The following is a 12,338-nucleotide window of genomic DNA, read 5'->3' as shown; positions in this document are numbered from 1 at the left end:
TTCGTTGCGCCGCCCTTGGGGGCAAAAAACGGTGAAAGCTAATGTACGAAATCAGAGGGCAGCACACGGTGCGATCGCGCGACCCTGCCCGTGAGCAATCTCCCAACTCATCTCTGATATGAATGGTCTTGCATTTTCACCACCAAAAACGTTCCGTAATACCGTGAGCTACTTATTTTTCACATTTTCGGTCAATTTGCTTTACGTAATAGACCTCCAGATCCAATAAATCCCGGATATACGATGGAGATGTAGTCAGTAAAAGTTACGAAATCGCGAGAGATGATCACTTTTATAATTTTCACTATATTCGAGTTACAGAATCGACCTTCAGCTTCCACTGATCCTCTTTGGTGTAAATGTAATAATATTAATTGTCACACGATTCTGCCTGTGTCGTTTCTTGAAAAGTATCGTAATTAAGTAACGGAATGTGACATTCATGCCGACGTATGTATGCATTTCACCCGTAGCAGCACATATTAACTTTCGTCTGATTTAGTCTGAGCTTAGACAAGGGAAGCTTGGAGGTTAAAAAAAAGTTTAGTACCGCTGCAATTACGTGAAAGTGCCGTTATTTATTAATAAACTATAACCAAGATGAGCCAATTTAGTAATGACAGTACTAGGTACAAAAAGCAATCGTTATATGCCAGCATTGCTTTAGGTATCATTGTAATTTTGGTTTTTCTGAATTTCCCGGCACTGTGCCAGGGACATGATCACAGTCACAATGAACCTGCAAGTTTTAAATACTCGAAAGACGCTAATGAAGTACCACGAAAATCTGCACCTCCAGTGAAAAATCGAAATGAGATCCTAATGCGATCCATGTGTTCCACTCTGCTCATTTCTGCAGCTCCTTTCGTAGTACTTCTTTTTGTTCCATTAGATAATACTAAAGAAAGAGAGCCTCTGTTGAAGATACTTTTGAGCTTCGCCTCAGGTGGTTTACTCGGTGATGCTTTTCTTCATTTAATTCCACATGCATTGACTCCGCATGTAAAGGATAATGATTCCGATAAAAGCACACATTCCCATGGTCATGCTCATAGTCATGGCGAGCACCACGATCATTCGGTCCATAGTCACGATATGTCAGTGGGACTTGGTGTTTTACTTGGCATAATTACATTTTTAACGGTAGAAAAGGCAGTGAGATTATTGAAAGAAGATGGTGCAGATTTGCATTCGCATGGAACTACCAGTGACATTAAGGAACTTCAAAGTAACGCAAAGACATCAGAAAAGAGTGAACCACAAGAGAATGATAAATCCGTATCAACTGACGTTCTCGGAGATATAAAGATCTCGGGTTATTTGAACCTGGTTGCTGACTTTATGCACAATTTTACTGATGGTCTTGCCATAGGAGCAAGTTATTTGGCGGGGGAAAGTATTGGCTACATAACGACAATTACGATCTTATTACATGAAGTACCTCATGAAATAGGTGATTTTGCCATTTTAGTACAAAGTGGTTGTAGTAAAAGAAAGGTAAACTTCTTCATAATATTATGTACTTGAAAGAAGAATTTTGCATCTTATTTGCTTACATTTTATCGTCTTTTATAGGCAATGATGCTCCAACTGGTAACGGCAGTAGGAGCTTTATTAGGAACATATGTTTCTTTTCTAGCTGATGGAATGGGTAAAGAAATTGATTACTGGTCCTATTTTATAAGAATTATTTTTAAAAATAATTTAATGACATTTTACAGGAGATCTTGCAACAACGTGGGTACTTCCTTTCACAGCTGGTGGTTTCATTTACATAGCAACTGTTTCTGTTATTCCTGAACTATTATCTGACACAAAGTTGTGGCAATCAATTAAAGAAATTATCGCTTTGCTTCTTGGAGTATACATGATGGTTCTCATTGCTCAGTTTGAGTAACAAAGATTGATTAAAAACCAAGACTACATTTTTTTTTAATACAAATCAGGTATGGAAAGTCAAGAATGTTACATGATGACCAAATCTCGTGACAGTGAAGATGCACGGAATAATAACTTGTTGGACCTAGAAAAGTTCACAGTATTTATACATATACATTTCATTTATTTTAGATATCTTCACATTTTTTAGAGTGCTTGGGTCTTCTGTGATATTCTGTGCATCATTTGATACTAATTTCTTGAATTTTGTGTTTGCATTTACGAAATGAACTTTTGTTCCTGATGGACAAGCTTTATTTCTTTTTAATGTAGTTATCGTATGATCCCTAGATTATTATTAATAGGCAAATAAACAATGTCCTTGTGACGACACATGATATTTCTCTATCTTATATGATATATATTTTTATATCAAGAGCAGGAAATTCTTGAGTGTTTACAGTTTAAAAATTCAATAGAAGAATAAATGCAAAATAAATATTTAACTTCGCATTATTTTGTGACTGACAATGCTGCGATAATTTTCAATTTACATTTTACATTAATACATCACAGAATTTAAATATCTTAAAATTTAGCTTATGACTACATTTTTTACACTTATACTCCTGGATTTAAGGAATTTGTATTTAATTAGCTATAAATTGTGCGTTGTACTTAACAATTTATAAAAATTTGTACATTTTTATAGTACTGATACTAAATTCATTTATAGAAAACTAAACATCATCGTTATAATCCTCCTCTATACACACACGCGCGCGCGCGCGTACACACGTACACAAACACTTATTAATTTAAGCTATCACGTTCTTCTATCCAGGAGTAATTGAAGAAGAATACCATATTTACATAGTTGATTTTTTTTTTAGAGCACAATGCATTTATCTATGCTGCATTGAAGCAAAATTATTTGAGAATGATACCAATAATATAGTATAGATATACTTTACATTAGAACTGATTAGAGGGATATTAAATTGTTAGTTATTTCTATTTTTATAATCAACGTGTAGGGATCATTGTACGAAATTAATGGTACATCTACAATCAGTACTGTGCAAGTTGTTACGACATACATCTGAGCTGCTGTTCTATCTTTTGTTATCAATTTTTGTAACCTTGAAGACTTTTCATAAAATTGTTGAAATAAATTTTAATAGATGATGTGTAAGTGTATATCGTACTATAATTGTAAACTCTGACTAGATGAGATGTGACTTCTATGAGTTACTGTTACATTGGCATACTTTGTAACACTATTTTTAAAGCCGCTTGCATTAGAAATCTTTGTTAGTGAGTGAAAGTGTTAATGATACTATCAATATCTACAAAAACCTTAAACTATCTACTTAGATAGAATTTTCTTAACTTCGCTAAGACAATTTCTAGCCTCGGCAAGAGACTCTTCATTATTACGAGCTTTTGATATCAGGAATCCTTTTTCACAAGCCTTTTTTGCTGCATCATAAAGACCTTTTATTATATATAGTTTTCCTAAATTAATATGAATCCAACCCAAATCTTCCATCTCCGGTAAGTTTTTTCCTACAATAATGAAGCCAAAAATTGTAAAGGTTACTATGCAAAGTTTAAAGTTCCTTAAAATGAGTCTAAATATATTTACCAATCTCTGCAGCCTCAGTAAAATATTCAAGAGCTTGATCTTCATTGCCTAGCATACTGCTGACAGTTCCTAAGTCATTTAATAGGATTACCGTCTGATCGTGAACTTTACCATTAACTTGTACAGATAATTCATAAGATTGAAGAAAGTTTTTGTACGCTTCTGTGAGTCTCGATTGTGATAAAAGGAAGCGAGCGTACCAGTCCATCGTCATAGCTCGAAGTAACATGACATCTTCATTATTTGTTCCACTGTCAATATGTTCTTGAAGAGTTTTCAAACAGAACTTATATCCATCTTCAGCTTTACTATACACATCGAAAAATTAGTAACAATTTATAAGATAAGAAGTGGAAGAGTAGTAAAACCTAGGTAGAAAGTTACATTTAACAATGTTGGTAACCTTTATATTTATAAATTCTGTATAAAGAATCTATCAATGATGTATAGTTACATTGATATATTTGGCTGCAGCTCGATAACTAATACCGTTACCAGCTTAAGCATTTTGTATCAAGTTATCTTATAAAAACTGATATTGGCGAATTAATATTAACTGCTGATAATAGAATAATAAGAATATTATGTTAATTATGAATTTACCGAACATCTCCTTTATGTTGAAATGATTTGGCCACTTTTAAACTTATGTGAATAATCTTCAAGTCATTCTGTGGTGTGCCAGTAGATATTAGCCTCTGCATAACTGAAACGAAGAGAGGCTCTGCTTTTCCATAATCCCCCATATCAAATGCCAAATTAGCCAGCAGATCGTAAATATAAGTTATAGCATCATAATGTTGAAGAGTCTGAGCTTGCCGCAAAGCGACATGTAACATTTGCTCAGCTTTCTTATATTCTCCTTTCTATAAAGAAAAATAATATTGTCTATTTGTATTCACAAAATCGATCAAACGTTTTAACCTTCGAACATTCATTTGTTACGTATTAATGTTGCAAAAATGTAGCAAACAATAACATTAGCATTTTCTGTTAATTATGTCGAACTTATATGCAGCATAGTAATATGTATTGTGTGATTGCAATTATAATGGTGATTCTCATTGTTGTATTCAGGAAGACCTCATTATGCTATTAATAACATTGACATTGTTTATTATTGAAAATATTTATATGATACGAACCTGAGTTAAGAGAATAGAACGTTTAATTGTCATAATGAGTTCAGACTCATCTTCCTCCGGTTTTTTCTCATTTAGGAGACCAAAGAATCCAAATGCAAGTAAGAGAAATTTATTATTAAAAGGTTGCCGTCCACTTTCTTGACGATTCCTGTCCATCTTTTGAGAGTGTATTAGCGCGTGACTTATATTAGCAGTTCTTGTATATTGAAAACGAAGGCGACAGATACAGACAGCTGGATAAAGTGACCTGTTTAATTTCTCCCATGTAAAATGTATCGAGGACGTGAGGAATCTTGCAAAGTGTATCATTTCAGAGAAAGCTCCTTACGAGATTTTCCACACATACATAAGCTGGAACCACGTGACAACACATTTGTAAAGCGCCAGTATTCGTGAGAACCTATCACTATAAACAATTACTAGGTTGTAAATACCCACAATTAAAAAACTGGAAAATTGAACAAGTATCACCTCTAACCACTACTAACTCTGTCGATAAGGCTGAACTGCTGATCTACTTACCTGTGTTTACCACTGCTGCCAACCAATACTACAGTAGTGTACACTGACGAACATAATTGTCTTCTCTTTATACACTGGCGGTATCATATCCGCAGAGAAAATATTCATGTCTGCCAATGTACTGTACAGTATTATCGTTGCTGTGGAAATTTTTGCGCATGAGTATAGGGGATTTGTACACGTAATAATGTTGCTCTACCCGGAGAACAACTGCCGAATAAAGGTCCATTTACACACGTCCAATTTGGCTCCGGGGTTTATGTATGTGTACATACAGTGTCGCATGCATACATCCGCCTTTTACATTGGCGACACTATATCACTTTATGATGGGAAAACTACTTACAATATATCATCTTATTACATGATATCAGACTACCACGTTTCATTTTCTTATTCCTTAGTTCATCATTTTCAGAATAGAGTTCATTGCTTGTATGAAAATTTGAGCTCCAAGGATAATTCTCGAAAGAAGTGTACAGTGATAAATGTCCTTATTAGGATCAATTAAAATAGGAGTATTAAATATGGTAATTGTCTCAGTACTACTGTATATGTGACTGAAAAATTATGCGAGGAAAGGAAGATATCCATTGGGATTTCATTGGATGCATTAGAAATTCAAGAAAGCTTGATTGTACGTATCGCTATTTAGCCTTCCTGGAATACAATTTTAACTCGATTTTAACTCTGTTAAAAAATAACTTTATTAATGTTTCCTTTAAACAAGTATAGAATTAAATTTATGTTTTCTGGGCAATCGAATCGATTATTGTAGTAATGCACGAGATAATGACGTCGTAATTGTGACATTAAAAATTTGAATATTAAAGAAGTAATGGTATAAAATTTAGTTAGATTGAATTGAAAATTTCATACTATTAAAACGACGACGCTCGAAGAAGCCTCCATAGCTCAGGGGTTAGAGCACTGGTCTTGTAAACCAGGGGTCGAGAGTTCAAATCTCTCTGGGGGCAATTTCTTTTTATTTTCTTTTTTCGCGCATTTCTTAGAACAAAATAATCTTCCCATACTTTTTTGATAACGTCTTTAATTAATTTTAATTAAAATTATTTATTTATGTATTAAACAGTTGGGCTATATAAAATATATCGCCACGTACAGGATTTGCACTGGCAGATAGGGTAGCATACTGTTGTGTAATATTTATATTTCTTAATTTTTTTTAGGCTATTACTAATTTACAGCTACAGATATTTATTATTATTTATCCTTAATTTTTATATCTTCGCCTACAAAACAACAGCATGACAGTGTTTTTAGAAAATAATTGATATTGAGTAATTGAATTAATAGTAGGTTGAGAGTATAATATGAAATTTGTTAGAGATTTATTGTATTCGAATTGAATCGATACTTAAAAAGTAAATTTTATGTTCACGAATACTTAAGCCATTTAGTAAAGTAAATAAAGTAAAGATTGATGTATAACTGAAATAAATTTTTTCCAAATGTCTTATTGAATTGTTCATGAAATATCCAAATTACTTATACAATCATTTTAATAAAAATGAACTACTAAGAACAATTGGTAACTATGTTTAACCGTCGTTCATAAATTGCGGCGAAGTTAAGCCTGCAAATACGATTGGTTCTTTCCGATATACTCTGATGCCATTGGTGGACTGAACTGTCATGGCTTACATTGTACAGGGTTACGTAATATTCAGACAGTGAATAATTTACATTTAATCTTTTAAGACGATCTGAATGTATTAATACGATTCTAGCAAGCTTCGGAAGGTAATTAAAATACATAAACAATTATTCCGTCTAAGAAAAAATCATTCTTTTGTCAAAGCTTCATTGTCGCTCGATGGAATACCGCCTAAGGGACCGGTCGTTAATAAGTGGTTAATAAGAAGCGCATTGTTTAGAGATGCAATTTCCTGTTGATCTCGGAAATTTCTGCAAAACTGTATATTTCTACTTATGTCTTTTCAGTGATTGAAATATTATATTGTGCGGGTACAGGGAACTCATTGAACCAGACAACGTATCGGTTGTATCGCGGAACGGTAGTGGACTTTATAGTGGTGACAAATGTCGAGGATACGCAACCAGGATTGGAACAGTCTAATATACGACTTTGAAAGATTCGTCCATATCTATATGCCTGCATAATACCTGGTAGTATCGCGATCTTTATCTGATTATATTTTTTAATTTATCACTTATATACGTCTTAAAGTAATGCTTATCATTACTAATGGATTCCTTTTTACTTTCACTTGCAGTAACCGTAATGAAATTTGCTAAAAAGATCATCTAAATGAAGAAAGATCATAAAGCAGGTACAATGGGAAGCATAAATGTATTGAATAAACTCGCCTGTACTATCGTCGTGCAGCTCGTGGTACTGCACAATGTCCAAACGATTAGGCTTCACAGTGATGTATCTGTAATCGACGTTGATACTATGTCACGTGTAAGCTGGGTTTTTGGTGATTCTAATGGAGCATCGGCGAGAGTAAAAAGAGGGTTAGGTCATCCACGTAAATCGGAATATCCTATTAGTAATAAGATTTTGATCGATGAACCCGAGTGTCAAGAGGACCTTGGACGGCTCTGTGGAATGATGCATAAAAGTAACGATGACCTCTCCGTTCTTGAATGTATACAGACTTTTAAGGTATGAAATTTTACTTAGGAAGCAAAATATGTGGATGTTTTTTATATTTGATTTATTAATGAGTGTAAAATAAGATAGGACGTTCGTATATTTGCTTAGTTTACTAATAAATACTGTTTTAGGCTAACGAGGTGTCAAGTATTAATGATGAGTGTCAGCATAAAATTTGGACTCATATAGTTAACCTTACAAATGATGAGAATGTGCAAAGGTTAACTAAAAAGACATGTGGCAATAAATTGGACGATCTACGATGCACTCCGAGTCCTGGGAATGAAGTTGGATATTTGTCCTGTTTAATTGACAAGAAAGAAGAGATAAAAGATCCACGATGTCACGATTACATTCAACGCCTTGCTTGGGTTGCCTTTAGTGACTATCGAATCATAACTTATTTTGTGACCGATTGCTTTAATGATATCGATAAGTTTCAATGCGGCAGAATACAGCCAGCAAAATACAAAGACATATCTGAAGGTTTGACGATAGCTTGTTTGCAAAGGCACGTGGAGAAACTTGAACCTCAGTGCAGGAAACGTATTTTGCACGTATCTGAAATTCAAGCAGATAATATTAAATTAGATCGCCAATTGTATATGTCCTGCACACAAGACCATATTAAATTCTGTCCAAACATTCGCCCAGGTAGCGGACAAGTTTATAAGTGCCTCATGCAGCATAAAACAGATCGCTCCATGACCAAGCAGTGTCAAGATCAGTTAGCAAGGCGAGAAAAATTGATAGCTTCCGATTATAAAGTAAGCAAAGGATTGGTTAGGGCCTGCAAAGAAGATATAAAAAACAATCACTGCCGAAGGTCAGTTTCAGAAGATAAAGAAATTAGACTTGCTCAAATATTGCTTTGCCTCGAGGCTGCTGTAAGAAATGGCAGTAAAGTTGCTTTTGATTGTCAAGCTGAGATGTTTGATCATAGGAAAATTTTAATGGAAGATTATAGACTCTCGCCTGAAATTGTTGATGGATGCGCCAACGATATTTCAATGTTTTGTAATGGTCTCGAAGTTGGTGGTAAAACTATTCACTGTCTTATGGAGCATACTCAAACGAGAAAGAAAAAATCAAGGATATCAGCTGTATGCCAAAGAGCTGTAAGTAGATAGGCAGTATGCTCACAACAAGATTATACTTTGAATATGTTTTGATAGATGCAACATATGCTCAATTTACTTTAAATATGTCTATACCGAGAGAATCATTTATGTGTCCATTTCTGAAAAATATTTTGTCGTAGAACGGTATTAGTTTCAAGGTTTATTATTTTTTCTTTTAGTTAGAAGATCTAATCAAGGAGACCGATGCTGGAGAAGACTGGAGAGTAGATCCAGTTCTGCGGGAGGCTTGTCAACCAGTGGTTGATATAGCATGCAAGGATGTGAGTGTCATAAAAGTAGTTGAATGAAAAGCTTGTTTCCTAAATATATCAAATATATTTACTAATTCTTTATTTATGATACAATTTCTTGCTCTAGGTACGTGGTGGTGATGCTAGAGTTATTTCTTGCTTAATGGATAAAATAGGAACAGAGCTAATGACGGAGGCTTGTGAAACTGCTCTTGTCCAAGTACAGTACTTTGTTGCCAGAGATTTTAAGCTTGATCCTCAATTATATCGAGCTTGCAAACTGGATGCAGTGCATTTCTGTCATGCAAAGAGTCTCTGGATAAATGAAGGGAGAGATACAGAACCAGAAAGAGGTCCTTTAGTATTATCTTGCTTGTATAGGTATGCATATCATCCCCAGAAAAATATGACGGTAGGTAATTTACTTATATTATGTCACTTTTTTTCATTTTTAATACTTGCGGTTTCACATCTACTATTAATAACAAACATATTCTAGTTAAAGACTCAGTGTTTGGAAGAAATTAGAAGAGTAATGAGGCAAAGAGCTATTAACGTAGATTTACAACCTGAAGTTGAAGAACTTTGCCTTAATGAATTAGCTACATATTGTTATGATAAAACCGCCAAAGGAGAAGAAATTTTGTGTCTCCAAGATAATCTTGAGAAGTAAGAACCTAGTTTCAATAATTCATGTAGTTATATTTCATTTACTGAATCAAATGTTTGACCTTCAACATTGTTTTATATGGAATTCTTTCTACGTATGCAGATTACACGAAGGATGTAAACTGGCTGTCGGTAATCTGACCGAAGAACAAGCAGAACGCATTGAATTAAATCCTGTTATCACTGCAGCTTGCCAACATGTCATGGATCGTCATTGTGGGGTAGGATGTTATAACTTTTAAATATTGTCTTCATATTTCCCTAGAATCTGAATTACTTTCAGAATTTTTTACTTAATTTATTCATTCAATACTAACAAAGTGTTATACAGAGAATTTTTAAACTATGTATTATTATTTACAATGACAAATAGGAAGTACTCAAGTTTGGTAAGGATGAAGGTGATCTGATGGAATGTCTTATCGAACACAAAAACGATCTTGATGTTCGGTCTGATTATAAGTGTAAAGCAGCAGTCGAACATTTTCAATTAATTACCTTGAAGAGTTACCGTTTCACATATAAATTTAAAGAAGCTTGCAAACCCTACGTAAAAAGATGGTGTCCCAAGTAAGTAATTCACTGGAAGGAAAATATAATTAATTCTTCTTTAACACACCTTTTACTTTAGGCCTGAGACCAAAGCTGACGTAATTGAATGTCTGAGTTCGATTATACAGGACGATATAATCAGAGATACGCAGCACCGAATACCAAAAGATTGCCGACAACAATTGAAGGCACAGTTATATCAGCAGAGAGAAAATATTCAGTTTGATCCTGTTTTACAAAGATCATGTGTAATGGATATCGAAAAATTTTGCTACAACATAGAAGCAGGAAACGCACAGGTAAGGTGTCTGCCATATAACCTCAGAAAGGTATAATTTTTATTTAAAATACAACTTTGTACAGTGACATACTTTTAGGTTCTTGAGTGTTTAACTTCTCATAAACGAATGCTGACTGATACATGCCACAAGCAACTATTTAAACGACGTAAGGAAGAATTTCAAGATAATTCAAGTGACTTTGCTCTACTAAATACGTGCCGTGCCATGGTCCGGTTGTTTTGCCACGATGTGGACCATTCTCAGGCATTGGAGTGCCTGAAGCGATATAAAGACGAACCGACATTCGACGATAAATGTAGAGACATCGTTGTTAAACGAATGATCGAGCAGAACACTGATTATAGATTTAATGCTGCATTACAAAATGCTTGTTCATTAGATTACAATAAGCACTGTAAAGAGGTTAGTTCATTACAGCAGTTTCAATATTTGGCACTTCATGATAATTTGAACTTACACTTTTGGTAGGTTTTAATCAATGAGCCAAAGGACCGAGAACTCGAAGGAAAGGTCATCGAATGTCTTAGGTTGAAATTCCGAGAAGCAAAACTAACAATAAAATGTGAACATCAACTAGCCAACATCCTCCGAGAAGCAGCTTTGAATTATCGTTTAAATGCGCGCTTAGCAGAAATGTGTGCTCGTGAGGTAACTTCTGTGTACAATTTAGGCAGTTAATTAGAGATGTACATACAGTTGGTTTGTCATATTTGGCCAGTTACCTGGAGTATGATATAATTTTTCAATTGTATCATTAGATCGAGACAATATGCCGATCAGAAGAGGTCGATCCTGGTACAGTCGAGGAGTGTCTTAAATCTGAATTTAATATGGGAAATAAGGAAATGAGAGAACAATGTCGATTAGAGGTAGTTGATCTCATTGACGAAGCTAGAGCAGATATCAATGTAGATCCTTTTCTTGAAAGAGCCTGTGCCGTAGACGTCAGTAAATATTGCAGTAGTATACCACAGGGAGCAGGAAGGCGTAAGTCCATTCTATTTACATTTTAAATTGGTAACATAGTTAAGTATACATTTTTTTCTAATCTATCCTATGAAACGGCATGTACATGATAGTATAGAAACAATTTTGTGTTTATAGACATTATGTGCCTGCAAAATGTGATTAAAGATGATAATAAGTCTCTACAACCAGAATGTAAAAAGATGTTAACGATAAGAATGGAAATGTTCAAAAATGCTGCCAAGGTAATTTAAATTCTTTTTATTTAGCGTAGAACGTGAAAACTCAAACTGGTTTAACTTATCTCATCTTTTAGTTAAGAGCTCCAGATACCGTAAACGAGTGGATTTCGATGGTCAATCGATCCTCATCTAAAAGATACTTCATCGTTACAGCATTTACGATGATCGGAATTATCTTCATTATCGGTTTGTTCTGTGGTAGGGTGACCCGACGTACAATGATGATGAAGAAGAAATGATCATCGGCCGTATAGTCTAGGGAGTTACTTTATATTTTTTGTAATCCATAAATGAAACTGCAAAAACAGTGGTCCGATGCCGTTGGAAACAGAATGCCTACAATAATTAGTTAAATCTTGAAAGATCCAAAGTTTTATCGTCTATGATATGTTACCTTT

At 34.3% G+C, this 12,338-nt stretch overlaps 3 protein-coding genes and 1 non-coding gene across 7 annotated transcripts; 3 read left to right on the top strand and 1 right to left on the bottom strand.

The window, feature by feature from the left end:
• The first annotated feature begins 209 nt into the window (after nt 1-209).
• Nucleotides 210-3,066, top strand: LOC105702822 (protein catecholamines up). The gene is made up of 3 exons (XM_012430691.2): nt 210-1,497; nt 1,576-1,651; nt 1,722-3,066. The coding sequence occupies exons 1-3, from the start codon at nt 601-603 to the stop codon at nt 1,895-1,897; spliced, it is 1,149 nt and encodes a 382-aa protein (XP_012286114.1). The 5' UTR covers nt 210-600; the 3' UTR covers nt 1,898-3,066.
• Nucleotides 2,378-6,025, bottom strand: LOC105702823 (tetratricopeptide repeat protein 19 homolog, mitochondrial). Of its 4 annotated transcripts, none has more exons than XM_012430694.2 (5): nt 5,194-6,025; nt 4,672-5,022; nt 4,130-4,392; nt 3,527-3,834; nt 2,378-3,447 (listed from the first exon to the last, which is right to left on the bottom strand). In XM_012430694.2, exons 2-5 carry the CDS (start codon nt 4,978-4,980, stop codon nt 3,248-3,250), a joined length of 1,080 nt encoding a protein of 359 aa, XP_012286117.1. In that variant the 5' UTR covers nt 4,981-5,022; nt 5,194-6,025; the 3' UTR covers nt 2,378-3,247. The 4 variants fall into 4 exon arrangements, with proteins under 4 accessions (XP_012286117.1, XP_012286116.1, XP_012286118.1 ...); XM_012430693.2 differs by lacking the exon at nt 5,194-6,025 and adding an exon at nt 5,110-5,183; XM_012430695.2 differs by lacking the exon at nt 5,194-6,025 and having other exon boundaries at nt 4,672-4,918; nt 5,000-5,177.
• A 72-nt stretch (nt 6,026-6,097) lies between these two features.
• Trnat-ugu lies at nt 6,098-6,170 on the top strand. The gene has a single exon. It is a non-coding gene; the product is annotated as a tRNA-Thr (tRNA).
• An 858-nt stretch (nt 6,171-7,028) lies between these two features.
• LOC105702824 (Golgi apparatus protein 1) lies at nt 7,029-12,179 on the top strand. The gene is made up of 14 exons (XM_012430696.2): nt 7,029-7,344; nt 7,452-7,846; nt 7,969-8,955; nt 9,138-9,239; nt 9,337-9,621; nt 9,709-9,878; nt 9,982-10,099; nt 10,252-10,448; nt 10,510-10,729; nt 10,808-11,134; nt 11,201-11,380; nt 11,491-11,719; nt 11,837-11,943; nt 12,015-12,179. Exons 2-14 carry the CDS (start codon nt 7,487-7,489, stop codon nt 12,177-12,179), a joined length of 3,447 nt encoding a protein of 1,148 aa, XP_012286119.1. The 5' UTR covers nt 7,029-7,344; nt 7,452-7,486.
• Nucleotides 12,180-12,338: the final 159 nt, after the last annotated feature.

This window comes from Orussus abietinus, unplaced genomic scaffold (assembly GCF_000612105.2).
Source record: "Orussus abietinus isolate OABI.00-Male unplaced genomic scaffold, Oabi_2.0 scaffold628, whole genome shotgun sequence".
Lineage (NCBI taxonomy): Eukaryota > Metazoa > Arthropoda > Insecta > Hymenoptera > Orussidae > Orussus > Orussus abietinus.
The sequence above is the reverse complement of the archived record's forward strand: the minus strand, read 5'-3'. Positions and strand labels throughout refer to the sequence as shown.